Source organism: Chionomys nivalis, chromosome 23 (genome assembly GCF_950005125.1).
Source record: "Chionomys nivalis chromosome 23, mChiNiv1.1, whole genome shotgun sequence".
NCBI lineage: Eukaryota > Metazoa > Chordata > Mammalia > Rodentia > Cricetidae > Chionomys > Chionomys nivalis.
The window spans coordinates 35,093,333-35,120,800 of NC_080108.1; the positions used below are offsets into that span (position 1 = coordinate 35,093,333).

General features: G+C 48.0%; 1 protein-coding gene across 10 annotated transcripts in view; it reads left to right on the forward strand.

The window, feature by feature from the left end:
* The window catches only part of Nav2 (neuron navigator 2), a 635,485-nt gene that overhangs the window by 434,126 nt on the left and 173,891 nt on the right, over positions 1-27,468 (forward strand). For 7 of the 10 annotated variants that reach the window (XR_009056140.1, XM_057756590.1, XM_057756583.1 and 4 more), the window contains exons 5-7: positions 2,788-3,055; positions 7,226-7,294; positions 14,111-14,277. Coding sequence is in view for 9 of the 10 variants with exons in the window: in XM_057756590.1 (XP_057612573.1) it covers positions 2,788-3,055; positions 7,226-7,294; positions 14,111-14,277 (504 nt within the window). In the remaining variant the exon portion in view is untranslated. The remainder of the gene's footprint in view (positions 1-2,787; positions 3,056-7,225; positions 7,295-14,110; positions 14,278-27,468) is intronic. The other 3 variants (XM_057756585.1, XM_057756591.1, XM_057756592.1) reach the window with 1 other exon arrangement.

Below are 27,468 nucleotides of genomic sequence, written 5' to 3' on the forward strand. Positions count from 1 at the left end.
ACCCCTGTGCCAGGGTCAGAATGATGGACACTGCACTTCAGACTAGCTGGGGATACACACTAGGCAGTCATAAAGCTTGCTCATCACAAACTACACCATCCTGATAACTGGGCATGGCACAAAAATAGATTTTACGTCATCTCCAAGAACAGCTGCTATTTCTCTAATGAATTCATGTTTCAAGAGGAATTTGTCCATTTGCCGCGAGCTCCTTCATAGGTGCTCATCTGAATGTCGACATGGGGTTGACTCCCGAGTTTTGTCCCTCGCTCAGGTCTCTGTCCACCCGATGACCAAAGGTGTGTTGTTTCAGTTGTTGGCTTTAGTTGTCCCATGGCTGAGGTCGCTGAGTCGCCCTCCCCTCCCACAGACGCAAGTCTGTGATGCTCATGTACTTTATAAAGACATCTGGGGACCTTTGGTTTTTCTTGGGCCGGGGAAGAAAACAGCTGAAGAACTGAAGCTGAGCTACCCAGTTAGGGATTGTACCCTTATCTCTGGCACCTTCTCTGCTGTCTGCATTGTAAGGGATAGTTCCTAAGCAATGGCTGGGCATCCCAATTGGACTAGGCGAGCCCTAACTTTCAGCTGTCATTGTGGCATAATTAAGAGCCCCACGTATCAATATCATAGTTTGGCTTAGCAGGTAAAAGCGTTTGCATCAAAGTACCTGAGGCCTACATGATGGGAGGTGAGCACTGACTTTCCCAAGTTGCGCTCTTACTTCCATGGGTTTGCCATGGCCTCCCCTTCCTCCTTGTGCATTCAAAGCAAAACGCAGACTAAAAATAAATTGTAGTGAAGAGGCATCTCAGTGGCTGAAAGCACTGACTCCTCTTGCAAGGGACCTGGATTCAGTTAACAGCAACTCCAGTTCCAGGGGATCCAACACCCACTTCTGCAGTCAAAAGGCCCAGAGGCTTCGAGTCTTACAACATGAAAACACACATATAAAAATACAGTGCAAAGACATTGATGCAAGCAAGATACTCATAGAATAAGCCTTTAATAACTAAAGCTTCGGGAAAGTCATCACCAAGAGAGGCATCACCAGTACAGCATGAAGCTGGAGCTGTTTGGCCATTTGAGGGGGATTCTGGGACTGTGGTCTTCCTGCAACACAAAGAGTGGTGGAGAGCATCGTTGTTCGCAGTGAATCTTGGTGCAGATGCCCTTGTTGGCTCTGTGAGGACAGCTCTGTGTGACGGGGCTGGCTTTGGAAGTATTGCCTTTTCTCGAAGGCCGGAGAGATGATGCGACTTGCACAGCTTGAGCGTGGTAGGCTGGAGTCTGCAGGTGCAGGCTTTGTAAAATGTGTGTTTCCCCTGGTAGCCTTCACAGAACCTGCTAGCCTCCAAAGTGCGGCAGGAAGACCAGATTCCAGAAGTGTGTGGTGTCAGTTCCTTCATAGCCTGTAGAAAGGGATGGTTCAGCAAAACAAAGGCTTTGCCCCAGTCTAACTTGGGGAGGGGTTACCCAACAGGCCCAACGCCCTGGGTAGCTGCCCTACCTTCTTTGCATGAAACAGGGCTTCTCCTGAAGGCATACATTACTTTCCTTCGCACATTCTTCTCTGCACTGGACCTCAGAGGAAGCTCTGTGCCTTCCTGGACAGGTTTCCTCAGCCAGGGCTCAGCCAGAGGCTTGCACTCCCCGTGAAGGCATGGCTGCTGCCTCCCACCTCTCTCACACAAAGTCCCCCAAACCTCCCTGGCCTTACTTTGGGCTAGCTTTCTCACTCAGCATGGGGAATATCACCTCTCTGGGTTTCCTTCTCTTGATATCTCTCTTCCTTGGGGACCCTACCACACTCCCTTGGGGTCAGTGTAGCCTCTGGCCATTGGCAGCTGGTGTTAAAAATGCAACATAAAAGTATAGATGCTTCTGTATGGAATAAATATTTTATTCCTTGCCACAGCTCTTTATGCATGCCTTTAGGCAAATGAATTTTAATATCTGAAAAGTACTGTCTGGAGTTTAAAATTCTCACTCTGTTCAAATTTATGTTAATATAGTAGTTCACATGAATCCACATAGGAACTGGTTCTTACGTTCTTGACCCATGCTCAACCTGAATTAGAGTTATGGATTCAAAGGACAAGAGTTGAGCCGTGAATTTAAAAGGAAGATGACTGGGTAAAGGAGATAGGATTTGGCGTCAGTGGTGGCCACTTGGCATGCTCTGTATGGCTTGAGGCTCAGAATGTGAGCTTGGCACATCAAGCTAGATCATAGTGTCCCTGCTAGCGCCAGAGAGCCGTCCGGATCCAGAGCCTTGCCCAGATCACAGGCTCAGTCTTGAGGAGGACGCTGATATTCTTACTGAGAAGTTCCTCCTGGCCCTTGCCAGCCAGCCAGTTCTGACTTGCCTGGTACCTCTACTGCAACCCCATGGGAGACTTAAACTAATGTCTTTGTGGTTTAGGAGTGTTCTTAGTGGATCTCCAGGAGTTGAACTCAGGTGGGGCTGAAGAAGCCCATTGAATGCAGGAAGAAGCTTTATTTTTCTTCAACTGTCTGTGCAAAGGCAATTCTTTCACAGCTGTCCTAAAAGCTACAATACATATTAAACAAGGAACTTAAGTTTTATTTATGAAAACAACAAACAGATTGATTGTGCTAAGTCATTTCCAGTTCAGACAGGGAGGGCATATTGCCTACAAAATTAGGTTTTCCTAAAAACATTTAAAATTTCATGGTAGTATCAACCATGTGGTCAATTTGACAAGGTTTGCTCTTTCCCACTTTTGTGCCTCTGGTGACGAAACTCTCTCTATTGTCTTGCAGAGATCAGGAATGGGAACCTCAAGGCCATTCTAGGCCTCTTCTTCAGCCTCTCCCGATACAAGCAGCAGCAGCAGCAGCAACAGCCCCAGAAACAGCCCTTGTCGTCATCCCCTCTGCCACCTGCCGGGTCTCAGGTGGCCGGAGCGCCTTCCCAGTGCCAGGCTGGCATTCCTCAGCAACAGGGGCTGGCCATTCCCCAAGCCTCGTGCCAGCCTCTCCAGCCAGCTTCACATCCGCAGGCAAAAACACAAGCGGAAATGCAGTCCAGGTGGGCTCCGTGCAGGGATGGATGGCGTTGCTGATCTTCAGGTGTCCTTCACCCTGGCTGGGTAGGGTAGCCTGTGTGGTCAGTGGTTTTCATTTGTGAGGAACTAGCATGGCCTTCAGATAGATACAATAAGGCTTCCCTATGCTAGGCGGAGATGTGTGCTCTTACAAGTCAGAATGGCCAGCAGTCAGTGCTATTACCTACCCTTATCAAAACTGGGCTGCAATACATTTATGCACACACACACACACACACACATGCACGCACGCACTCATACACGCACACACACACACACACACGCTTATTCCTATGGCTTAAGTCATTGCAAACATGGATACAAGCCAAGTGTTCAGAGTCAGGTGAAAGGTCATTAAAGGTCATTTCACTTAGTGGATGCAAAAGTTCTATGCTAACACATGACCCTCCTTTGCCACAGAAGAAGTAGAGGCAATGCCTAAGAAAAAGTGGCAGGCGGTAATAGCAGAAGAGACAGCTGCCTTCCCAAGGAGAGCAAGCCGCATTCTATTGAGACCAGTGACCACAAATGTGCCTGGATCCTATTGAACTTAGACAGTGGGAACAGGTCCATCCCATTCCCTGCAGGGTCGGGGCCACTGTTTCCAGAGGGACCCTTGCCTGCCACTCACACTGGCCACAGAAGGGAGAGAAGTGGAGTTTAGAGTAGTTATCTTCCGTACCTCAGTGAGAATGGGTGTACAAATTCCTAAGCCATTCTGTAAAAGATCACCCACAAGCGTTAGTGGCAGAGAAAAACAAAAAAACAAGAAACTGATGGGTTAGTAACTGAAAAGCTTTTGAGCTTTTGACTTAGGAGAAAATCCTGCAGTTACAACTGTTTCCTTTTCCTCTGCCAGTCTTTAGATGGAAAGCCAGTAGCCCTGATTTGATTGGTTGCTTGATTTCATTGAATGTGCTGAAAAACTGTATGCCCCAAAGCACCAGTCCATGAGGCTTCTTGAACTCCTCGGACCTTTTAACACCTGCTAGCCACAAACCAAGCCCAGAGCTGCCTGTCCCCCAGCTCCCTTGGAGTCACAACTGTCTTTCCCCATGAAAAGTGCAGTTTCCCAACTGGCAGGTTATTACAGCCGGGAGTCATGGGTCTCATGTAAATGAGACCCCTTAATTAATTATCTAATTATCCAACTGGTGTTATGGAAATTTGTGAAATAGGAGAGTCGTGTAGACTAGCAATGAGAGAGGAGAGGGGAGACAGTTAAGCAGCCAGGCACTGTACTCTTTCCTGGAGGGATGCCTGACTGGGAACTGTCCCCTGGCTGGAGGCTCCCTGGTGGCCCTGGGCGATTTGTTTGATGAGTACAGCATTCCCACACCACCTTCTGCACAGGCTCATTCCCTGAGATGCTCACTAGAACTACAGTGCAGGGAAAGGTTCTGTGGGGAGAGTGGAGAGAGCATCAAAGTTGAGTTGTTAGCACTGTCCTTGCATGTCTGCTCAGGACCCTGGATCTGCCAGTATGTGCCCCTTTATCTGCTTAGTGCAAAACCTTCTATGTGCCAGGCACTGTTAGTCATTCGAGAGTCAGAGATGGGTGACAGCCACGGTGCCTTCTCTCTGTTGCACAGCAAACTATGAACAGGGAGGAAGATGGGAGAAGCAGTGTGCCTGCAGGAAGATGATGGGACTCGGGGTTGATAGTTGAGGTTGGCTTGATGGGAAGCCCCTCCGAGGACATGGCACCTAGTGGAGAGATGAAGGAAAAGAAGCCAGCTGTGCAAACCTCAACTGCGGAGATCTGGCAGAGGGGGCAGCTCGCGCGGAGGCTCTGTGGTGGGAGCAAGCTTGGCAGGGCATAATGAGGAGAGATGGAGCTGGAAGGTTGCCTGCAAGCAGAGAAGGCAGCAGCTCCCTTCCATCATGGGGGACAGTTGCGTGGTGATGTGGCACCAAAGTCAGGCTGAAAGGGGGGAGTTTGGATTCGGTTCTAAGGTACCAGGAGGCTCAGGGTTTAATTGGATTTACTTTAAAAAAATATCTCTTTGGTAAATGAGCTTGTGAGGGAACAAGAGTAAGATGAAGGACTTTGCAGTCTAGGCGACGTGAGTGACTTGGAACATGATGGTCTGAAGCAGGTAGAGAGGGACCCTAAAGTGTATGTTAGAGTCTGAGCCAAGAGGCCTACAAACAGATTCACTGTCCAGAGCTGGGGAAAGAGGAGAAAGTCCAAACAATAAAGACAGATGTGTAGGTTGTAAAGAAAGCAAAATGCCATAATGCCACTGCTTTCCGTCCCTACACAGAGGTGGCATGGATTCGGGTTTGAGTGCTTAGGTCCTCATCCACCCCCCTATCGCACCAGGCTTGATTACTTCTGCACGTGGGTGATCTCATCTGCCGTGCATTGCTGCTTTCCACTTGTGCTTTCAAAGGAATCTTGCCAAGCTCTAGACATAGGATATCCCACACTAACACTCTGGCTATGGACTTCAGGATGAAAAAATTACATCACCAACTGCCTTCCACTGTGTTACTAGCCCCACATTCTATGTTTGGTAGCCACAGCCCCAAAGAGTAACCGTTTGAACCCCTGGTTATTAGTGTCAGGTGCTGGTGGGAGCCCTTCAGATACCAGTCTGCTCTGGTGTTTTGTTAGAACTGTTCAAGATACAAACATGCCCGTTAAGAAAACATCTAGGTCCAGCATGTCCCGGGATAACAAACACCAAATTCGGCAGCTCTCTAGGAAGCTCGCCAATACTCCCCAAGTACATCTGAGACATTGGCGTGAGCATGTCAGAGCAGCCACGGAGTGATGCCTCATCACTCCCCAGCGCTTGATCCATAGCTCTCAACAAGAAGTTTCCCTACAGTATAGATTCTCGGGAAAGAGCACATTTCCTGAGCCTTACTCTTTCCATGTGTGTCTGCTTGAATATAATCCATATTCTATTTTTTAGGAAACATCCAAAAGTTGCTGGGTTTCCTTTTTCTCACCATTCCCACCTCCCCCTCACTTTCCAAGAAAAGTTGCTCACCACAGGCTTTCCTGGGAGTATAGCGCAGGAAAAATGGAAGTCAGAATGATAATGGTAACTGCTTCAGGCTAGGAGACAGCTCTGTGGTAGAGCATTTGCCATCCCTAGTACCCTAACCTTCATCTAAGGAGACATAAGAAAGATGAACAACACAAAATAACTCTAACTTGTTCTTGATTAAATATGACTGAGAGAGACCCTGTCTTGGCGGGGGAGGGGGGAGGAGAGAGAGCCTTGGTGTGTACACATTTATGCGGCCTTTGCCTTTACATCCAGTGAACAAACTTTTCAAATAAAAATACATCAGTGCTTTAGAAAGTTGCTTTATACATTATAAATGCTTCCTACTTCAAGCGTTGCACTGCTGTAAGGAGGTGTGAAGACAGAAAGGAAGAGCCGCGACAGGAGGATTGCCACAAATTCTAGGCCAACCCAAAATATCTAGTGTGAGTGATTCTAAGAGACCAGGCTTGGCTTCGATGTGAGACCCTGTGGCAGAAAAATCAAATCAAATAAACACAAAGTATAAAGAAAGCGTGTAGTTGAGTGAAGGCAGAGAAGATATCTAATATGGTATGGAAGGAGGGACACATCACCAATGTCCTGAAATAAATCTTTTCCTTTACATTCATGGAGATTAAACCTAGGGCCTTACACGTATTGGGCAAGTACTCCATTACTGGGCCATATCCCCAGCTTTATTTTTTTCTTTTTCTTTTAAAACAAGGTCTTACTGAATTGCCAAGGCTTGCCTTGAACTCACTCTGTAGCCCAGGCAGGTCTTGAACATGCCATCTGTGGTGGTTTGTGCCATTTTAGATGCTTATAGACTTACTCTCTGAAACTGGGAGCCCCAGTAAGCTTCTATCAGTTATGTTGGTCATGGTGTCTCTTTAGAATAATAAAAAAGTAACAAAGACACCCTCCATCCTCCTGCCTCAGCCTCCTGAGTAGCTGAGATGGCAAGTCTAGGTTTTAGGTGATCTTGACTGTAATTTCTTCACATTGTAAATGTGTCAAGTCTCTGATGTGAGGCCTAGGGGACACAGTGTGTTTAGCGAACCATAAACAGGGGACCAGCCCAGGTAACTTCCTCTCGGTGTGTCGAAAGGGTCTTCTCTCCTCACTCATCTTTTCCTTCCTGCCCTGCAGTGCCTCATCCAAGGACTCATCTCAAAGCAAAATCATCCGCTTCACTCTGGGTCAGAAAAAGATCTCTAGGTTAGCAGTCCTGTATGTCCTATAAAGCATGGTTTCCTCCCAGCCCACTCTTCCTGTTTCCTCCTTGCTGGCTGAGTTCCCTTTTGATTCCCTTCCCTGCTCTGTGTCTCCGGTTACCTAAACCGAAACATGCTTTGGCTAGTGATTCTGCTTGGGGAGTTCCAAAAGAGGCCTTGGTTGGGAATGTGTTTATGCGTGTAAGAGGAGCGTGTGTGTGTGTGTGTGTATGTGTGTGTGTGTGTGTGTGTGTGTGACTAGTTCCAGCTGGATGCTTCTCACTGTATTGATTTCACCTCATTACCAGGATCCCATTCATAGAAGGAGGTGAGTTTCCAGGTAGTTATATAGCGATTTTACAATGAATGGCACTTGCTCCCTGCTTCATCCCGGCCCTAATCTGCATCTCCTTTCTGTGTGTTGTGCTTTGGCTATGGTCATTGTTGCTCAGTTACTAACTGGGGGTGGGGGGGGGTAGGTTTCGTTGTGACCATCTGAAATGTGAATTCAGAACTGAAGGCTGTCATGTTCTTTCTTTGTTTCTGGATTCTCCTGCCCACCCTGGGAAAGTTGCCTCAGTTTCTTGGAAAAAACAAAAACAAAAACCCAAACTAGTCTGCAGGCATCTTGTCCTGAACCCTGTGATGCATGCTTGGGTGTGGGAAAACCAGGTACATTGTGACATCTACAGGCTTATTTCATCCTTACAGCCTCCAGGAGGTAACGAGGTAGGTCATATTAATAGCCCATTTTACAGTCATAGAAACTGAAAGTTCCCAAGTGGGATCCTAAGTTCCCAGGCTACACGGAAGATGGAAGAGAACCCAGGTTGTTTTGCCCCAGAACCCTTAGGCCAAGCTGCCCTTTCTTCCTCTTGCATTCTGTGTGGTTGTTGACCCTTCTCTGTCAAACCTTCAGCCACTGGCTCAGCCTTGTGCTTCACACCGCACCCGTGGCCCCTGAGAGAAGCCCTGGGATGACCCGTGCCGTGTTTATTTCCCAAGGAACTGTGTCCTGAAGGTGAAGGAAAGCCGCCCCTTCATTTCATCCACATATATATAGATCTGTGACCAGCTGCCAGTTGTCCCCTCTGCTAGGCTGTAGGAAACTTCTATAATCAATTTCATTTTCTGGAGATCCGGTGCGGGGCAAGACCCAACCTGAGAGCAACCAGCCCAGTGAGGGAGAAACTGCATGGCACCATGCTTTGGTATACCGTGTACGCATGTTATCCATGCGATATCTTCCCCCTATGAAGAAGAGGAGGCTGCAGCAGGTGCGGATGGATGCCTCTGTTCCAGCAGGCTCATCCCACTGAATTGCAATGTCATGGGAACAAATGTACACATGAAAGGCAAGGAGAGCCTGGAAGAACCTGTGTCTTCCTACAAAGCCCAGTGCTCTGCCCCAAGAGATAAGAGGACAGGAGCTGACTGGGAAGCTGTGTAACTGGAAACACATGCCTGCCCCTCAGTGGCACAGACACTGGAAGGAGGTAGCGGGGAGAGCGGAAGAGCCGAAGACAAGGGTGCAGCTACAAAGCCTGAGTCTGCCAGGAACAGAGCGCCCAGCTTCCCCCTCAGTCAAGGCTTGGCTTCCTTTCGAGTAGTTACATCCCTCATCAAGAGAGTTTGGAGTATATTTTTTTCTCTGCTGAGGCTGTACTCCTGGAATCCCCTCTTCCCAGCTACCCTGAGTATCACTATCAGGACCGTGGCTTATTAAGCCCCGGTAAAGACAGCAGAAAACTCTGGTTGGCAGGAGAGGCACCCCCACTCTTTGAACATGCCCAGAACTCTGGAGACAGGTCCCTTGTTGATGTGTAAACGCTGCTGGGATTCCTGCCAGGACCAAGAATCTTGATGGAGACCAGAGATGTTCGGCAGAACAAGAAGCTCGCCCTTGAATGTGAACCTCAAGCATCTCTGCTGACTACTGTGTCCACCCTCCCTGACATCACTGGTAGAATCACAGACATTTACTGTGTGTTGCCTGCTGGAGGTGACACAATGGTTTAGCCACCTCTTATCATTACCTGGGTAAATGATTTCGTCTCTAGGCACAGGTCATATGTCTACCTTGCTTCACACGCCGTGTCCTGAGGATTTTGTAAAAGGCTCTCACAGTTTTGGAATATCATTGGTACACAATCAGTTGCAGATGCATGGGTAATGTTGGTCTTTGGGCTGAGCTAGGTAAGGCAGCCAGGCAGAGTGGATTTCTGCATGGCCGTCTTGGGGAGTGGAATCAAATTAGTGGGATACTCAGTTGTCCGCCTAGCTGCTGAAAAGCAGATGCTGTGGAAATGAGAGATTTAGCATTTAATCATCTTGTCTGGCAGGAAAGCATCTCCGATCCTGGGCTCCCCACCCCCAGCATGTGCTCACAAGCTGCCATGCTTCCTGGGAGGGGCACCCTTCTGCTCCCGGCCTTTGAAGTGGGGCTGGGAGGGAAGAACTGCCCTCTTCCATCAGCACGTACAGCACATGGGGTGGAGGCACGGGGGCTCGGTTGTAGGGTCTGTGCCAGGAATAAGTTCAGTCCCCTGCTTGGCTCCGCACACTTTGGAGAAATTGACCACCGCTCTCACAGCAGACCCGTCTCCCACCTTCTCACGACACTTATTATTATTTTTTAAACACCATCTGTGTCTGGGAAAACCCATCAGTACCTTCTGTCAGTTTGGAGCTGGATAGGAAATAACCGTCCCAAGTGAAGTTCTTGGGACGGAGGCTGCCGGCAACTCCTGGTGCCATGAGCAGCACAGGGCCCATCTGCCTGCCTGCCTCCCACTGCCTTGCGTGGGGCAGAGTGGTGGGCAGCATCAGCCGTACGACCTGCAGCTGTCCCTACAGGTCAGACCCAGCTCTTCAGCAAGGCAGGATTCTGATGTGACTGACAACACATGCTTCCGGGCTGGGGTTGACCCAAGTTTCCTTGATACCCATGGATGTTAGCAGTAATGAACTGCTTAGCCGGAGGCCACAAGCCTGCATGAGGCCAGGGACGAGTCTGTCACTGGGAAACTTGACATACTCTTATTTTTAGCTCCAGCTCTGCCCTTGGCCTCCTTAATTAGTGCATCAGCCCTAAAAACCCACGCTTCCTAGTAAGACCCACAAGATCTTCCCTCTGGTCCTGGTCACTTCCCCTGGCTGCTTCCCTCTGCTCTGTCCTTCAAGAACCAGCACATTCCAGCTCTGTCTGCCACCCCCTTTTTTAAAGTGTGCTTTGAGATAGGGTCTCACTTTGTAGCACAGGCTGGTGTTGAGTCTGCCTGCCTCAGCTCACCAGTGCAGGGCTACAGATGGGAGCCACCATGTTTAGCTCTACTTTGGTGGCTGTCTGCTACACTGCAAACAAGGCAGATGTTCTACCTGTGAGCCAGACCTTAGGCCTCCTCAGACCTCACTGACTTGCTGTGTCTGACCTTGAACATACTCTAATCCACACAGCCCTGAGTTTAGACTCTTCTTGCCTCAGCTTCCTGAGTACCTAGAATTACAGACATGAGCCACCGTGCCAAGCTTGCCCTGTCTGCTTTCTGCAAGCTCTGACCACCTGTGGCTTGCTTTTGCCTTCTGGGCCTCTCCTTACATTCCCCTTCCACACGTCAGATCTAGGCCTTGCTCTGGGGTCTCCCGTTTAGTCCCCTTCTGACTTTGAAAGTCATCACTTCCTTTCTCTGAATGACCTCTGTACTTTGCATCTACACATATGTCACCTAGTTGTCAGCTGCGGGCAGCCGGCTCCTTCGCATTTGGAGAGGACTGTACAGACTAGTCCTGCCTCCTGCAGCCAGTGGGGTGGCCTCTGTGATCACCTGGCTGCTCCTTGGGACATCATGGTCGCTTTGACTTTGAGATCCCATACTTGAAATCTCATACTGAAATTTATCCTGAACGAATTCAGCTGTAATGCAGCACCCTCTCCCAAGGGATGCACTGGTTTCCTTGCAACTGAGTTCTTATTTCTCACACCACATTCATTCAAGGTCTTTGTACATGGTGTGCTGTTTTAATTAGTGTTGCTATGGTTGTAGATGAAACACCATGATCGAAAGCAAGTTAGGGAGGAAGGGGTCTATCTGACTTGCCCTACACTTCACTCTTCATCACCGAACGCAGTCAGGACAGGAACCTGGAGGCAGGAGCTGACTGTGGAGGGTTCTGCTTTATGACTTACTCTTCATGGTGTGCTCAGCCGGCTTTCTTAGAGAAAACCATCACCAGCCCAGAGATGGTTCCAACTAAAAGGGACTGGACCTCCCACATCCTACATTAGTAATATCGTTTAAGAAAATGCCCTATAGACTTGCCTGTATCCGGTCTTGTAGAGTCACCTTCTCGGTTGAGGTTCCTATCTCTCAAATGACTTTAGTCTGTGTCAGGTTGACATAAAACCAGCCAGCCAGGGTGGATTTTGCTAAAATCTTCAGGCAGGTGAAAGAGGCTTCAGATGGTGAACTTCAGAGCGAGGCACCATAGCCACCATGAGGAACCCAGGACTGTTCTTAGTCCCAAAAGAGGGCTGTTTCACTACAGAGGGAGGCACAAATAGCCCAGAAGCAAGTTCTCCATCACAGACAAAATAGTTTCTGTTCTGGAATGTTCTTTAATGAGAAAGAGGCCTGGTTGACAGAGCCTGTCTTGCCTCTTTGCAGGTGTTGGTCTTGTACTGATTTTTGTCCCCCTTTTCTAAGCCTTTAAGTCCATCTGCTTCCTTCCTTGCCTGATTCTTGTTTTGTACCACAGTGTGCTCCCTTTCTGATGACGTCCTTATGAGTCTGTGCGAAACGGGGAGAATGAGAAGTAAACTCAGTGGCACCATGGATTAGGTATCAAATCCCATTTCAGATGGACAGCCATGCATTGGGGAGTTATTATCCCAAAATTATAGATGAGGAATATGAATGTCAGATGTGAGGCTGGCTCCGAGTCCTGTGGGTGGGAATGCCTGCTCTCTGGACATTACACCACGCTCCCTCCCAGGAAATCTGAACGACTCAGGATTATGACCGACCTGTCCTGTGCTTGGGTGGCTTGTTTCTGTGCTGTCTAAAGATCTCCTGTGGTCTTGGGTGAGCACAGTGGAGACTCTGCAGCAACCCTGAAAGGAATTGTCTTTTCCACCTTGCTGCCTTGCACTTCCCTGCTCTTCACAACCCTCTGTTGAAGCCTTCATCACGGGAATATCTCTGCTGTGACATCTCAGAACAAGTTCATCGTCCTCATCCAGCTAGCCCCGTATGTGGGGATAAAGACTTCTGCAGTCCATGGCTGCTTAAATCAGTCCAACCCAAGAGCCCCAGTGTGTGCCTGCTCTACCGATGGATGTGAGGCCATGTCACCTAACATGGAGGATTTGCAGGACACTGTATCGGAAGCAGGTCTAAGCCACACTAAGGTCCCATTCCTGGATCCCCTTGGCCAGTTGTGCTGACACATCTGGCCCCACCCCAGATGTTGGGACTGCTGGGAAGTTGTACCAGTTCTGTCATTGTGGGGATGGATTTCTCTAAGCCAGAGGTGGCAAATTCACAGAGGTGAACGCTCCCAGGACAATAGGAAGCAAGGCCTTCAAGACCCACTGGCTGGCCAGGGGAGCAGCAACCCCCTCCGCCTCTCCCAGCTTCTAATGGGGACGCGGCCAGCTTTTTAACTGGATCAGTTTTACAGTCCTCTCGCACCAGCTCATGTTCGCCGTGTGCTCTGCAGCCATCTTTCTTGCTGAGCCAACAAGAAAAAGTTTCAAGCGTTTGCTGCTTCCATCTAAAATGCTTCCAGACTCCAGGCTTCTTTGGTGCTTACCGAATCACACGGAAAGAAAAAAAAAAAAGGCTGAAAGCTTTATGAGTTGAAACTTCAGGCTTCTCATTGGGTCTAACCCTGGTCAACCGAGGTTCCAGTTGCTCTTAAACACGGCTCAGTGGGTTTTAACTGAAGGATACAACTAAATATGTCATCATGTATTCATCTTTCAACTTTAATTATTGGAAACAGCCTGCTTAGCAAGTCCCTGGACCAGCATTCGGGTTTGCGGAGGCTTTCCCCTCACCTCTCCAGGGAGTGCTCTTTGACATCTTTAAGACATACTACAAAGAAATCTGGCAACTTTACTTTCAGAACCACCCAAAAAGGGGTTTTATTTAAAGGGAAAGTGTGTGTTTGTCTTTAGACTAACTGGATCCTGCTGTTTTGTGCAGAAAGAATTATGACTTCTCATGTTGACTGTAGAGAGGAGCTCAGCTTCAGCCTCAAAGCAATGCCGCAGGGGCAGGTTGTCAGGTGTGGAAGGGAAGTGTAGCCAGATGAGCACCGGCAGCCAGGCCTCAGGTTTGCACCGCAGATTTGTCGGGGTGGAGTAGCATTTGCTCTCTTACCGTTAGGAACTGAATCCTTGCCTTAATGCCCACACCTCTGGATGTTATTTCTAGCACAGTGCCCATGGGTAAAAAAGCTATCGATGCTCCATCCTGGATAGGGAGTCAGGAATGTCATGGTTCCCTCGTGTTGAATAGTAAGAATGCCTGTCTTGATAGATAAAGAAGATGAGTTTTATATTTTTCTATCAGCAAACTTAAAGATTTTCCTTCAAATTTCCTCTTTACTCTCGGGAATTGTGTACCCATTTTGCCATTGGGCTTCCCCGAAGTCAGATATAGCCTGTTTGCTATATTCTACCTTTGAATAGCAGTCTCCACAGGCCCAGCGTCTGAGTTTGTTGTTCTGGTTTATCTCCTGCATGGTTGCAATTCTTTCTGGGGCACTACTGCATTCCTCAGACTGACTGCATTACTCTTTGGCCTTTGCATTTTAGACTTCCAGGTCCTACCACAAGGGTGGCCGCTGCAGGCAGCGAGGCCAAAACACGTGGAGGGTCAGCCGCTGCCAACAACCGACGCAGCCAGAGCTTTAACAACTACGACAAATCCAAGCCTGTCACCTCTCCACCCCCACCGCCACCACCAAGCAGCCATGAAAAAGGTGAGTCTTTTCCTTGAGTCCTTCCTCAGGTTTTTTTGATTACTTTGGGCAAGTTTGGGTGGGCTCAAAATCAAGCTTGCAAACCAGATGAAGAACTGTGGCTTAATCACACACGTACTTAGCAAGAAGATTGTTATCAGCGGCCTCCATATGGTAGGAAAAGTATTGTTATATTCACAGCCAGCGAGCCAGCCAGAGTAAGTTATTTGTTTAGCTATGGCCCATAAGACACTTGACTACAGATAAGAAACAAGATGCCATTTGAAATTTGAGATTAAATTTTCATAGAATTGTGTGCTATGCAGCAAAAGGGTTTGGGAGAAATGCAAGTTTCGTGCGGCATGCTTTGGGAGCTGTCAGAAATGATGCGAAGAGCATTAGGAATATGGGCATTTTTCACCTTTGATAATGTGTCAGCATTTGGCTGGCACAGAAGAAGCAGACAGACTTGCTCCTGGAGTTGTGATATGATGGTGTGTGGCCATCTATGCTACTGAGCTTTCAAGATGAAGAAAAAGCAGGGTGAGTGGCTTCATGGAAGACCTCCGCAGAAGGTAGGAAAGCTACCTTTGCTTATAGAAGCCTGCAAAACTCTTAAGAAACTGAAGCAAATTAGTTGAGTCTTCAGTGGAAGATGAGCCCTGCCTACCTTCCCAACATGCAGGGCAAAACACAAAGCCAGGTCTCTCAGAAGCATTCCCTGTGATAGTGTGGAAATACCCTAGAGCTTACCCTGGATCATGGTACCCCATCCTCTTGAGACATAGGCCTGTGTCCCTGAAGTGGCGCAGGAACCCAGGCAGCCCTTGTGTTGTGCATGAACTCGGTCCCATCCTGTCTACTCCCCAAGCCAGGAGCACTTGGGTTAAGGAGCCCGATTCCCTTTGAGAGTTTATTAATGACTATGGCTAACAGATTTCTCAACCATTGCTACAGTCTTATCCTGGGTGTATGGACCAGTCACATCTACGCGATCCTGCCCTAGTGGGGGTTCTGTCTCATACAAAGTCAAGGGCTTTTGTTTAGCCTGTGTAGTTTTCTGGTCTGTTTGTCTCACTTTTGTGGTGTTGGGTCTCCAACCCAGAGCCTTGTCATGCCCAGCAGATGCTGTATCCCTGAGCTCCACGCCCCACTTCTCCTTTGCCCTGTTTCATCATGCCGTTCTCTATCTAAACACGGTGCTTGGAGGAGCTGGGGACATGGATCGGCAGTTGAGAATGCATGCCGCCTTTGCAGAGGACCCAAGTTCAGTTCCCAGCACCCATGTTGGGCAGTACAGAACCACCTGTAACTCCAGCTCCAGGGGATCTGGCGCTCTCTTCTGGCCTCTGGGCTCTTGTACTCAGATGCACCTACCCATGTACAGACAGACATACAAATATACACATAAATAAAACAACATAAAAAGCGAAGAACCCACACATTTGTGCTTGGAATACAAACATCACATCTGTTTGCAGAATGGCACAAGTGCGCATGTTTTTGAAGTTCTCTTTATATTTCTTTACAAGCTCCAGTCTAAACCAAACTGTACACAGCCTTCCAGAACTTCCACAGTGCAGCCATAGAAATTCGACACACACATATAGAAATGCTTTGGGTTTTACCTCAATAAGGAAAAGCCATTTTCTTTTTAGTTCCTCGTGTGTCTCAGCTCATGTATTCCCCCTTTTTTAAAGGATATAACTAACACGTACAAAAAGCGGTTGGCTACTTGCCACAGTCCCAGAGGCAGGGCGGGTGAACTTGCTGGGGGCTGTGAATTTTGAAATGAGACAAATTGTTTTAAGGTGTTGAACTAAGCCGCGGGCGGTGGTGGCGCACGCCTTTAATCCCAGCACTCGGGAGGCAGAGGCAGGCGGATCTCTGTGAGTTCGAGACCAGCCTGGTCTACAAGAGCTAGTTCCAGGACAGGCTCCAAAACCACAGAGAAACCCTGTCTCGAAAAACCAAAAAAAAAAAAAAAAAAAAAAAAAAGGTGTTGAACTAATAAAGCCATTGGGTGAATCTGGCCTTCTTCATTGGCATTGTTGTGACTGTCAATGCAGTGGCCTGGCATGGCAGAAACTCCTTCGGGTCTCTCCTCTACCTGTGAGGTCCTCCATCACTGAAACAGTGTGAAGGACGAGATGCTCCACTGCCCTGCTATTGGGCCTCATCAACATGACCTGTTCCCGTGGGTGTCCTCTGGTTTTCCTCACTGCATCGCCCCATTGCCCTGGTCTCCTTGTCAAGAGACTGGCCGATGACCTTAATCGTTCTGTCGTGTCTGCGTTGTACTGGATCCATTGATTAAGAGTGTCTGTGAGCATGTCACTTTGTGGTTGGGGGTAGCTTTGAGTCAGGGATTAGACCAGAAGTGTGTCCTGCTATGCACCAGGATTCTGACACGATGTCATGTGGTGAGTGGATGGGATGAATCCAGTAGGTGTAAGTCGCAAGAGAATATGGTGGCACCTTCTTCATTGGCTTGTAGGGACTACGATGGGACTGACATCAGGCTGGTTGTAGGAACTAAGGGGCTAAAATACTGCTTTCCAGAGGTACATAGAGAGGAGCAGTGCTCCTGTGTGCCATAATAGAAAGGCGCTTAGAGTCGTGGGCACTCACACGACATAACCAAGTCTGCTCTGGGGGAGTCTAGAGTGGTACCGTGTTGCTTTCCCTTAGTGCTAGGATGGGAGTTCGGAAGGAGTGAGTTGCTCTAAAATACTTATCCTATCTAGTATTGGTCTGGGTGTTGATCTGAGAACAGCTCTGCTGGGTTCACTTTCATAGTAAACTTGGGTTTGGTTGTGGACCCGTGTGAAGTTTCCACAGTGATGGGTAGGCCTCATTGGTCATTCTGGACCTGTGACCCTTGCCAGAGACAGCTGAGGATAATTCTGCATCATTTCCAGAAGCAGCTGCAGAATTGCTCTGATCTTTGGGCTACCATCCATCAGGGGTGGGGACGGTGTCTCATAACCAGCATCAGGTATGGACCAGGGACCACTGTTCCATTTAAAGAATGCTCCAGGGGGCTGGAAAGATGGCTCAGAGGTTAAGAACACCGGCTACTCTTCCAGAGGTCCTGAGTTCAATTCCCAGCAACCACATGGTGGCTCACAACCATCTGTGATAAGATCTGGTGCCCTCTTCTGGCCTACAGGCAGAACACTGTAAACATAATAAATAAATAAATAAAAGAATGCTCCAGGAGATTGTCTGGGGATGGAACTCTGTGTGCCCAGGCTAGGCTGTCAGGCTGGGTTTAGCTACCACACTCAAAGTCCTCCCATGGCCCTAGAAGAGGAAAGGCTTGGCCAGCTAAGAAGCCACACTTATCCCCGAGGCCAGACTACAAAGGTCTGAAGAAAAGGTATTGGCCTCAAGTTAAAGCCAAGGCAAGTACTTTGAAGAGAGATGACCAAACTTGAATTCATGCCCTTGCCGCTTCCCGTAAGTGTGACTCTGAGTTGCCGTCACCAGGGTATCTATTCCAGTTCACCTTTAAAGACCATCCCAGGCCACACTGGTGCCACTGTCCTCCGAAGGCCGCAGACAGCCGTTGCAGGTGCTGGCAGGTGCTTCTCCACTCTGCAGTCCAGGTGCAAGTCCTGCCCAGCACGCCTACAGTCACTGTGTCAAAGTTACTGACACCACATCTCTTGAAATAGCTCAGTATGTGTTACTTCTGGGGCCCCCACAACATGAACCCCAATTAGCGGCCCTAGTTCTCAAAGAAGCCCAAAGTGATGATGTCCTCAAGAGGCACCCATGGTTGCTCTATAGTTCTTTCTAGTCCAAAGGTGGTTGGCTATTCAGAGGTCATTTCCACTATGAGCACTGTTGCCTAGTAACACAGTAGCTTTTCATCTTTATCAGGTTTCCAGGGGGACATTCAGAAGATCACCCGAAGTTCCTGTTCACATGCAAAAGCACAATGGGTTTCTTATCTTTCCCCACCAGCAAGTCTCCCCACTTCTCAGATATCCGGCTTGTTGATTTGAAGTGGCACCCAATGGACCTTTGTCCCCAGGAAGTCACACACATGGTATTCTTGCTTGTTGGGTTTTTTTTTCTTGCCCAATTCAAATTTGTGTCCCAGGCCCCTCTCTTGTTTGTTGTAGGCATTTCAGTAAAGGTTCCACTGCCATTTCCTCACGACTGGAGTTAACTGACATCGTGAATGTCACTGCTATCAGTGCCCTTTCACCAATGGGACAGTGATGGCTGTGGTTCTAACAGGAGGTCTCTTCATTCGGCTTGACTTCACATCATAGCTTCCTTTGATTCCAAATTATGGACAGGGTCTAATTAAATAGATGAAAATTCACCGTATACGTGGAGGCTCACCACTCCCAAACAGTGTCCATGTGATATAGTTCATGCAAAGTGTCCACACGATCCCAGTGAGTACAGGCCGGTGGCTGACACAGTGATCGTATCTGTGATCTCGGTTAGCCTTGGTAAATCAAAACTCTAGACCATTGGTTTTCTTTTGTAGATGGAGCTGCGGGCAGGTCTGCTTTTCGTCCTGCCGGGCTCCCGCATGGCTAGCTTAACACCCGAAATAACAACACACAAACTGTATTCATTTAAACACTGCCTGGCCCATTATATCTAGCCTCTTCTTGGCTAACTCTCATATCTTGCTTAACCCATTTCTAATAATCTGTGTAGCACCACGAGGTGATGGCTTACCAGGAAAGATTCAGCATGTCTGACCTGGTGGCTGGCTCCATGGCGTCTGGCTCACCTTCCTTCTTCCCAGCATTCTATTGGCTCTACTCTGCCTATCTAAATTTTGCCCTATCAGGCCAAGCAGTTTTCTTTATTAATTAACCAATGAAAGCAACAGATAGAAAGAAGTCACTCCCACATCATTCTTTTATGATCTATCTCTGTGTGTGTGTGTGTGTGTGTGTGTGCATGTCAGCACGCACATGTGCATAGCATGCATTTGGAGGTCAAAGGACAGCCTCAAGTGTAGGTCCTTCCCCCTCCCTCCTTGTCTGAGATGGGGTCCTGTGATTCTCACTAGCTGGCCTACAAGCTTTCAAGAATTCTCCTGTCTCTACCTGTCACCTCCCTGTGGGGATGCTGGCATTACCGACACATGCTACTGCCTCTGGCTTTACCTGGGTTTGAGTGGACGGGGCTCAGGCCCTCCTGCTTGCACAGCGAGCTCCTTTACCCACCAAGCCATCTCCTCAACCCAGTGTGTGATTACCAGAGTGAAGGAGGAAGAGGAAGGAAGGAGATGAACATAGAGACTGAACTTCCCACGGTGTCAGTGGTAGGCAGCTGTGGCCTGTGGGACCCGTCTATGCACGGCCGCCAAAGCACAGCCTTTGCCCCTGCTTTTCAAATTCATCATTTTTCACTGACTCTTTTGTTAAATATAGTAGATAGCCTGAGTTGTGATCATATGGAATATTTCCCCGTAGGGCCAAGTTATTCAGTTTGCATTTTCAGAGTAGTTTCCTCCCTTCCGTCAGCCTTGGAAATAGAGGATACTCTCACTCATTGCCTCACACTTTTATGTGTGATAGTTAATCTGAGTTTCTGCTTCCGACACCTTTAAAACCAGGTGGGGACTGGAGAGAGGGTTCAGCCGTTAAGAGCACTGCTGCTCTTATAGAGGACCCACGTTCAGTGCCCAGCACCCTCACCAGGCAGTCCACAACTGCCTGTACCTCCAGCTCCAGGGGATCTGACACCTTCTGAACCTCACAGGCTGTCACACTCACATATACACATACCACACAGACACCCATGTACTCCTAATTAAAATAAAAACTTAAAAAAAGAAATGCTCTTCATTGTGACATTCGTCATGTGTGTGTGCACACACACACTCAGTGCACTATAAACTTTATTTTTATTTTGTGTGTATGAGTATTCTGCCAACATATATACTTATATGCCATATGCATGCAGTACCCAAGGAGGCCAGGAGAAGGGAGGTGGATCCCCGAGGACTGGGATTACAGATGATTGGAAGCCACAGTGTAGATACTGGGAATAGAACTTGGGTCCTCTGGAAGAGCAGTCAATTCTCTTAACTGCTGAGTTATCGCTCCAACCCCATGAACTAATTTTTTTCAACCATCCTACTGCATTTCTTTACCATGTCTACCTCTTTTTGCCCTCCCTTTACCCTTTATGGGGTCATAATTGTACCCCATTACCCTTATTACCCTTGCTTTTCCCCCTCCCTCCCCTTTATCGTCTCCTTCCTCACTTCCTGTCTTACACAGACACGCACGCACACTTAGATTCTGTGTGTGAGAGAGCTTGTTTTTCAAGGTGTGATCACAGATGATCAGTTTGTCAGCTTTCAAAGTGACTGTGCAAATATGGACCCTGAACTTTATAAACCTTGCCCTTCCAATTCAAGTCTCTATGTTTATAGTTGACACTCTGGTAATCCCCAAGACCATGAAGGTGGAAAACCCTTGTTCTTAGTTACACATTGTAAGAACTGCCATCTTCTAATGACCCTGGAACTCTTAGCAAGTATTTGATGACTTACTGTTATACATTTGGAAATAGGTAGTGAGACCCTTGCTCCCATACCAGCTCAAGCCTGGCATGCAGCAGGAGCTCAAAAATGGCAACCCATAAAAATTTCATGTACATTTTGTCATAACTATATTTAAATGTATCCTCAGGGCCAGCACTTTAGATAACTAGACTTTCTGATTGCCAAGGACTTCAAAGCTTGCTTTGCTTTTGTGGTTTTGCCTTGCACTTCTTCAAGTTGTTGTATTTTGTTTTAAAATGTTTTCATTGCTTTCTTGTTCTAGCTGATCTAATAGAACACAAGCGGATAGGCTCTGATCCTTTTCTTGGGCTGGGATATGCAAAGGAATGTGGGTATGTTAGCAGAAGACTGGCAGGGCCAGGAGGTGCTCTGGGGGTGTCAGCTTGCCCACATCAGCTCTCTGTGCTCTTGGCTCATGAAGAGCTTGAAGCCCCTTGGGTGTGTGAAGCTACAAATGTCCATGCTTGACCCAACCCTTCCCTACAGAGACAAGAAGGCTGAATAGCCTGGTTTGCCTTTCCAATAGTACAGATGTGCTTCAACTCCAGCATGCAATCTTATGATCTTGCTGGATGCCCTCACTCTAAAAGACAATGAACCTGGCTTTGGGGAGCAGGACGAATGAGTGGGGGAAAGGAAGAGAGATGGGTCATATAAGAAGACAGAATACCTCTTTGGTTACTTTGTGTTGGGGATGCGAGATGAGTGTCTGCTGTGTGTCTGGACTCCACTGCTTCCCCTGCTCCCACTTGTCAGGCAGAGAACTTCACATGTACGTGGATCCAATGTAATTTAAAGCTTCATCAGAAGAGAAACGTATTTGGGCATCTGGGTGCTCCCTTAGTCAAGCTTACCCAAGTTTGGTCTGCAATACTTGGTTTACTCCATTTACTTAAAAGTTTTTTAAAAACATTTTTCTCCTAAGTTATGTATTTGGCAGTGTTCATCTACATTTAAAGATAAATTAGTCAACCTTTCCATGGGCTTGCAAGGCCCGTCTTCACAATCAAGGTGCCAGAGTGGGGAGGGGAAACTGAGCTGTGTTACCCCAGTACCGCCATAATTGGCGCTCTGTGATGAGTTTCTCATGAAGGCACTTGACCCCTTCTCTGCTGAAGATGAACTCCCTGGGGATGAAACCAACTCATCAGACAAGATGCCATCTCCAGCTGCAGCTTGCCCCTCACTGTGTACCTGCCTCTTTGGAACATGAACGTACAGCTGGGGTGGGAGGGATCCAGCCTCTCTAGGTGCTGTAGATGAGGGACCACAGCGAGAGGTCTGTCTCCAAAGCAGTAGTCTCAATAGCCTCCTTGGTGGTGAGCCTGTCTGCGAATGTCGTGCACAGAGGACACGGTTCACTCCGTGGTGTCTGGGGAGCTCCTGATGGGTTCTTCAGCAGCGGCTCTGCCTGTTTCTGTGGTCTGGAGGCCCTTTGAGCTTTGTGGATGATAACGCAGGGACCCACCTAATATTCCCAAGGTGAAGTAGGGCCCTCTGTATCCTGCTGAGCCCATTGCCTTTGCTGTGATGGGAGAATCACAGCGTTTAGCTGTAATGAAAACTAGATTGCAAGGTCCTCAGCCTGTAGTAACTCAGCTTGAGAAAAGCAAGGCTTCGAGGGAAAAACAAAAACAAAAACAAAACAAACTCTACAACCATCTTGACTACTGGGTAGCCCAAGACACTGAGCCTCTGCTGCCCTCTGCTGCCCAAGTCTTATGATTACAGCATTCTTTTCTTTTTTCTTTTTTTCAATTTTAATTTTAAAAAAAATCATTTTACTGACTTATATTTATGGGTATTTTTCTGCATGTATATCTGTGTACTAGTCATATTACTTGGTGCTTGCAGAAGCCAAAGGAGAGTATCAGATCCCCTGGAGCTGAATTCTGAATGGTTGTGTGCTTCCTTGCGGGTGCTGAGATTCGAACCTGGATCCTCTGGAAGAGCAGCCAGTGCTCTTAACCACTGAGCCAAGTCATCATACTAGAAAGATAAAGATTTGCATGTTGTCTACATGCTGCCATCCAGACACGGTGTCCATCCTTTATTTCTTCCACTTGTGGTCCTAAGATTGTCTAAGTGTGATCAATAAAGTCCCAGTGGCCTGGAGGAGAAGCTCTGTCTTTAGTGACAAGGAACTGACATAGGGCCTGAGCAAAGCCCCCCCCCCCTCCTTCAGGCTGTCAGTAGGCAGCCAGCTGCTGGATTTGAGGATGGGGTTTAACCCTAAAGAAAGGGATCTTTGCGGGCACTGGTGGATTTTTGCTCTAAGAATGTTATGCTAGATTTATTTGTTTTTAATGGGTGACCAGTTCTGAAGGAGCAAAGCAGTGCTTGGTGACCACACAGGTCCTGATTTCACCCTTCATATCCGGGACATGTCATTGTCCAATTAAGCATTAGCCCAGTCCCTGATATTCAAAGGGGAAGAGCGGGGCTCTAGCCACCCCCCCCCCCATGAAACTCATTGTCAGGTGAGAGAGACAGATGAAAGATAAAATAAGAGTGTGATAATTACTCCTGCAAAAACCTAGGTACCACAGCAAATGTGTGTTTCTGCACTGGGTGCCCTTATCAGAGTGAGATCCACAGAATTCCCGTTATTGTTTTACTCATTATTTTCATACAATGGTTAGGAGCTAAGGATGTTTTAGGACATGGGCTAATTAAAAAATCAAACAAACCAAAACCAGTTTCCCTGCCGAAATGAGGGTCTGTGCCCTAGGCTAGCATTTTCTTCTCTCTAACCATAGGAAATAAAACTAAAAAGTTACAGGGATATCTGGGAATGTATCTCAGTGGTGTAATGCTTCCCTGGCATTTGTAAGCCCGTGTTTGGTCCTTGGTGCATGCGCACGTACACACACTAAGTAAAAGAAAAAATTTGCAGGGAAACCAATTTTGGCTCCACATTAAGAAATAAATAAAGGACTTTCATATATGTCTTCTCCCAGTAGGATGAGTCTTTTGGGAGGGGAGTTCTCTGCCCCCTCCCTCCCCTAGGTTCAGGAAGGCTCAATCAGCCCTGTTCTGGCTGCCGCATGTTGGGTTTGAGCAGACAGCCTTGATGATGTTTGCAAACTTTAGTTGATTATCTCAGGTAAAGGGTGGAGTCTGTGATTGATGCACGTTCTGTAAATGCCTCTGTCATTTGAACAATGTCAGTAGTTTGAACAATAGCCCATAGTTTATGACCCTTTCTTAAGCCCCGCCTCCTGTAAAGATGTCCATCCACCCCCAAAATGCACTTTATCCTCAACAATGCCACTTACACTCTAGAAGTTGTTTCTAGTCCTCCCCCTACCTCCCAAAAAAGGCAGAAGGAAATGTGGACATACTGCCCTCGGTGACTTTCGCACTGGCGTTTCCCGCTCGGGTTGTGTACTTGGGGTGATTTCTCTCCTAAGCTGAGATAAGTTGTGAACTGATCCTTGTGGCCTCAGAGAGGATCCTTGCCACAGAGACGCGGTGATGGCTGCTTGGTGAGATGATGCACGTGGTAGCTCGAGCCTTTACTGTGTGGATCTACTTTTCTGCCCTTTCTCCTGCCAGGTCGCCTGGGTTCTGTACTGTAGGGGGCATAATTCATCAAGAAAGCCCAGCCTGTAGAGCGCAGGTCATGTTAGGCCTTATAGGGAAGACCCTGCACCGCTTTGAGGATTCCCGTGCACTGGAGATGTCCTTATTCTATCCTGCCACTCATGTGTTAGACAGACTGGGCTCAGACACAGTCTTTGTTAGGAACTGGGATGACTTTGTATCATATTAGTTTGTCTGGTTCAGATACAAAACCAGCAAGTCTGGGCAGTGGGGATGGGGGTGATTTGCCCACACCAAACACGTGAATCAGGACAAGGATTCTCACCCATGTCGCACCATGCCAGACCTTTGATCCCTTTGTCAAATCTAAGACATTTCATCTCAATCCCTCCAAAAGAAGTGCGTTTCCTTCTCCCAGAGCATCTTCACAGCCAAGGTAATAGGAAGTTACAGAGGAACTTGTGGGAGCCGCTTTCCTCTGGACAGCTCAGCCTTGAGTTTGATGGAACACATTGTGGCTTCCCCTGTCATCCCAGCCCTTGAAAGTAATACTTCAGATAACAGCTATGTGCTGTTTCCCACAAGCTTGCAGGTTGACCAGATGTTTCTGCTGAGGTGTCCCAGACTTGTGACTATATCTAGAGTCATGGGGGAATGGCTAGTTATCTCTGCATGATCCTTCTTCTTCCAAGAACTTCTTCCTGGCTGTTTTTGTGTTGTTTAGATGAATTCTTGGATAGGGGATTGAGGTATGTAAGGCCCATTGAGACCTCATCCCTAAAGGGGGCACCATGTCTTGTCTTCTCGTGCAGGCCTTCCCACGTTTGTGAGGGTGGGAAAGAACTTTAGTCATACTGAGGAGGGCAGAGACGTGCAACTAGTGAGAAGAGACAGTGTCCTGCGCTGAAAGTGGCTCTCTACAGGTATAGGTGTGGCTCTGCCTACACCTGTCCTTCAGTGGTGGGCCTGGCTTTCAGTGTCCGCCTCCCCCCACCCCTGCCCCTGCTTCCTCTTGCATACTATCCGGCAGGGCAGGTGTTAGGTGAATGTCCAACTTGGTTTCAGGCCCCCAGGGATTGGTCCCTGCAGCTCTCCATGAAGGTCACATGACTTTGGATCATTGAACACTCTGAACTTCAATGTCATTGCAGTGAACTGCCTTGCAATGGACATGAGAGGGGAACCAGCCCTGTGCAACCGAGTATTTGCTCAGTCAATGAAATCAAGTGTACAAAAGTCCGAAAGGGTGAAAAGCAACAAAGCAGCCAAAGCTAAGCTGACAATCCCAGGCCTTTACTACTATCTTCTTGCCTCTGACCCAAAACCTATGGATGTCCTTGCTCTGCCTCAGCAATCCTGGGTCAACCAGAGTAAAGGATGTTTTAAAACCAGGGGACCTAGGGGCTAGAGAGACGGCTTAGCAGTTAAGAGATCATGCTACTCTTCCAGGAGACCAAAGGTTAAATCCCAGCACCCATGTCAGAGGACTCCTAACTGCCTGAAGCTCCATCTCCCAGGGGCGGATGCCTCTGGCCTCCCCAGGAACCTATATCCACATGCACATACCTATACACCAACATGTAAGTTTGGGAAAAAAAATCTTTAAAGCCAAATCAGTGTCTAGAACCAGGATGACCTGTCTGTCCTAGAGGACAGTTCCCAACAAATGAACACTTGTGCCTTCACTTGGGAAGTATCAGAGTGGCTAGCTTGTGTTGTGGAATCTTAGACATGCAACCTAATTGATTGGTGAAGTCTACCGGTGGCTGCTTGCCGTGGAGAGGGAATTTGAGATGAAAGTATTGATTGAGAAGAGCAAGCGTGGGAGGCACATGGGTTTGCTTCTCGTCTGTCTGTCTTTCTCTCTCTTCCTGTCAAATAGCTATGGTATAGAAGACAAACCTTTCCATGGAGTTTTAAGGAAGAGGGATCTCACCAGGAAAAGAGATGGCTCTTTGTCCTGCAGCGCTTTAGAACAAACGGGTCTTTGATTAGCAGATCTTTCTTTCTCTGAGTGTAAATTTTATTTTGTCCTCTGGCGTTTCTCATCACCTGCAAATGTGGATACTCTGGTTATCTTAACCTGTCCAGATCCACATTTCAAAAGTCCGCTGTGTTGTTCCTAGGAGCCGGTAACCAAGTGTCTTTGGAGAGATTAAAGACATCAGAGATGAAGTGAGTAAGCTGTACATGGAGAGAGATGGGAGCAACCTGAGCCTTGCTCTGGCTTGGCCATAGAAATGGCCACTGCTCACCGCACCCTGATCAGAACTGCTCGGTCTCATTAGGGAGCCCCTCAGATCACCTTCTGGCAGGAAACGCTCCACAAACCATCAACCAGCCAAGGTGGAGGCCGACTTCCTTGAAGTCTCTCCAGATGCTTTGGCACACTCGCCTGCTGGAAGGGCTTAGCTAAGCAGAGAGCTTTTGAGGCCTGCAGCAGCAGGGCTGGGGAGTGCTCCAGACTCCGGGGCAGCACTGGGACTCACGGCTCACCCCATGCTCCTTGTCTTAAACCCTTCCTCGTGCACATTCCCCACCTGCTTGGGCAGGTACCAGGAGGTGCAGTGTTTCAGACAGCTGGTGTCTGTAACCTGTAAAGGCCTCTGTGCCCTCTACTCAGCCCTGCCAAGCAGACTATAGTCTGACATGGTTGGCACCATATGTTCCTGAAGTAGGGTAAGTGTGTTAAAGAAGTTGAATTTGTATTGGGTGTGCACATGTTCTTTCTCCCTCTGCCGTATGGTCTTGAGACAGTTTTTTGCAGAACCTAGAGCTAGGCTGGCAGTCAGCAAACCCTATGGTTCCTTATGTATCTGTCTCACTTGTCCCAATGTTGGGATTGTAAGTGCAGGCATAGCCACTCTCAACTTGTCACATGAATTCTGGGGATTTGAACTCAGGTCCTCATGCCATTTTTCCAACCCTGAGAAGCTGATTTTTTTTTTTTCACCATTCAGGTCTCAGGGATCAAACTCAAGTCAGCAGACTTGGTGGTAATTACCTTTCCCATCTTCCTGACCCAAAATAGAAATTCTTAATGTGCTCATTTTAATTTTCTTCAGTGACCACATGTGACTGGTGGTTCCAGTATTACAGTTTGGTAAGCAGTT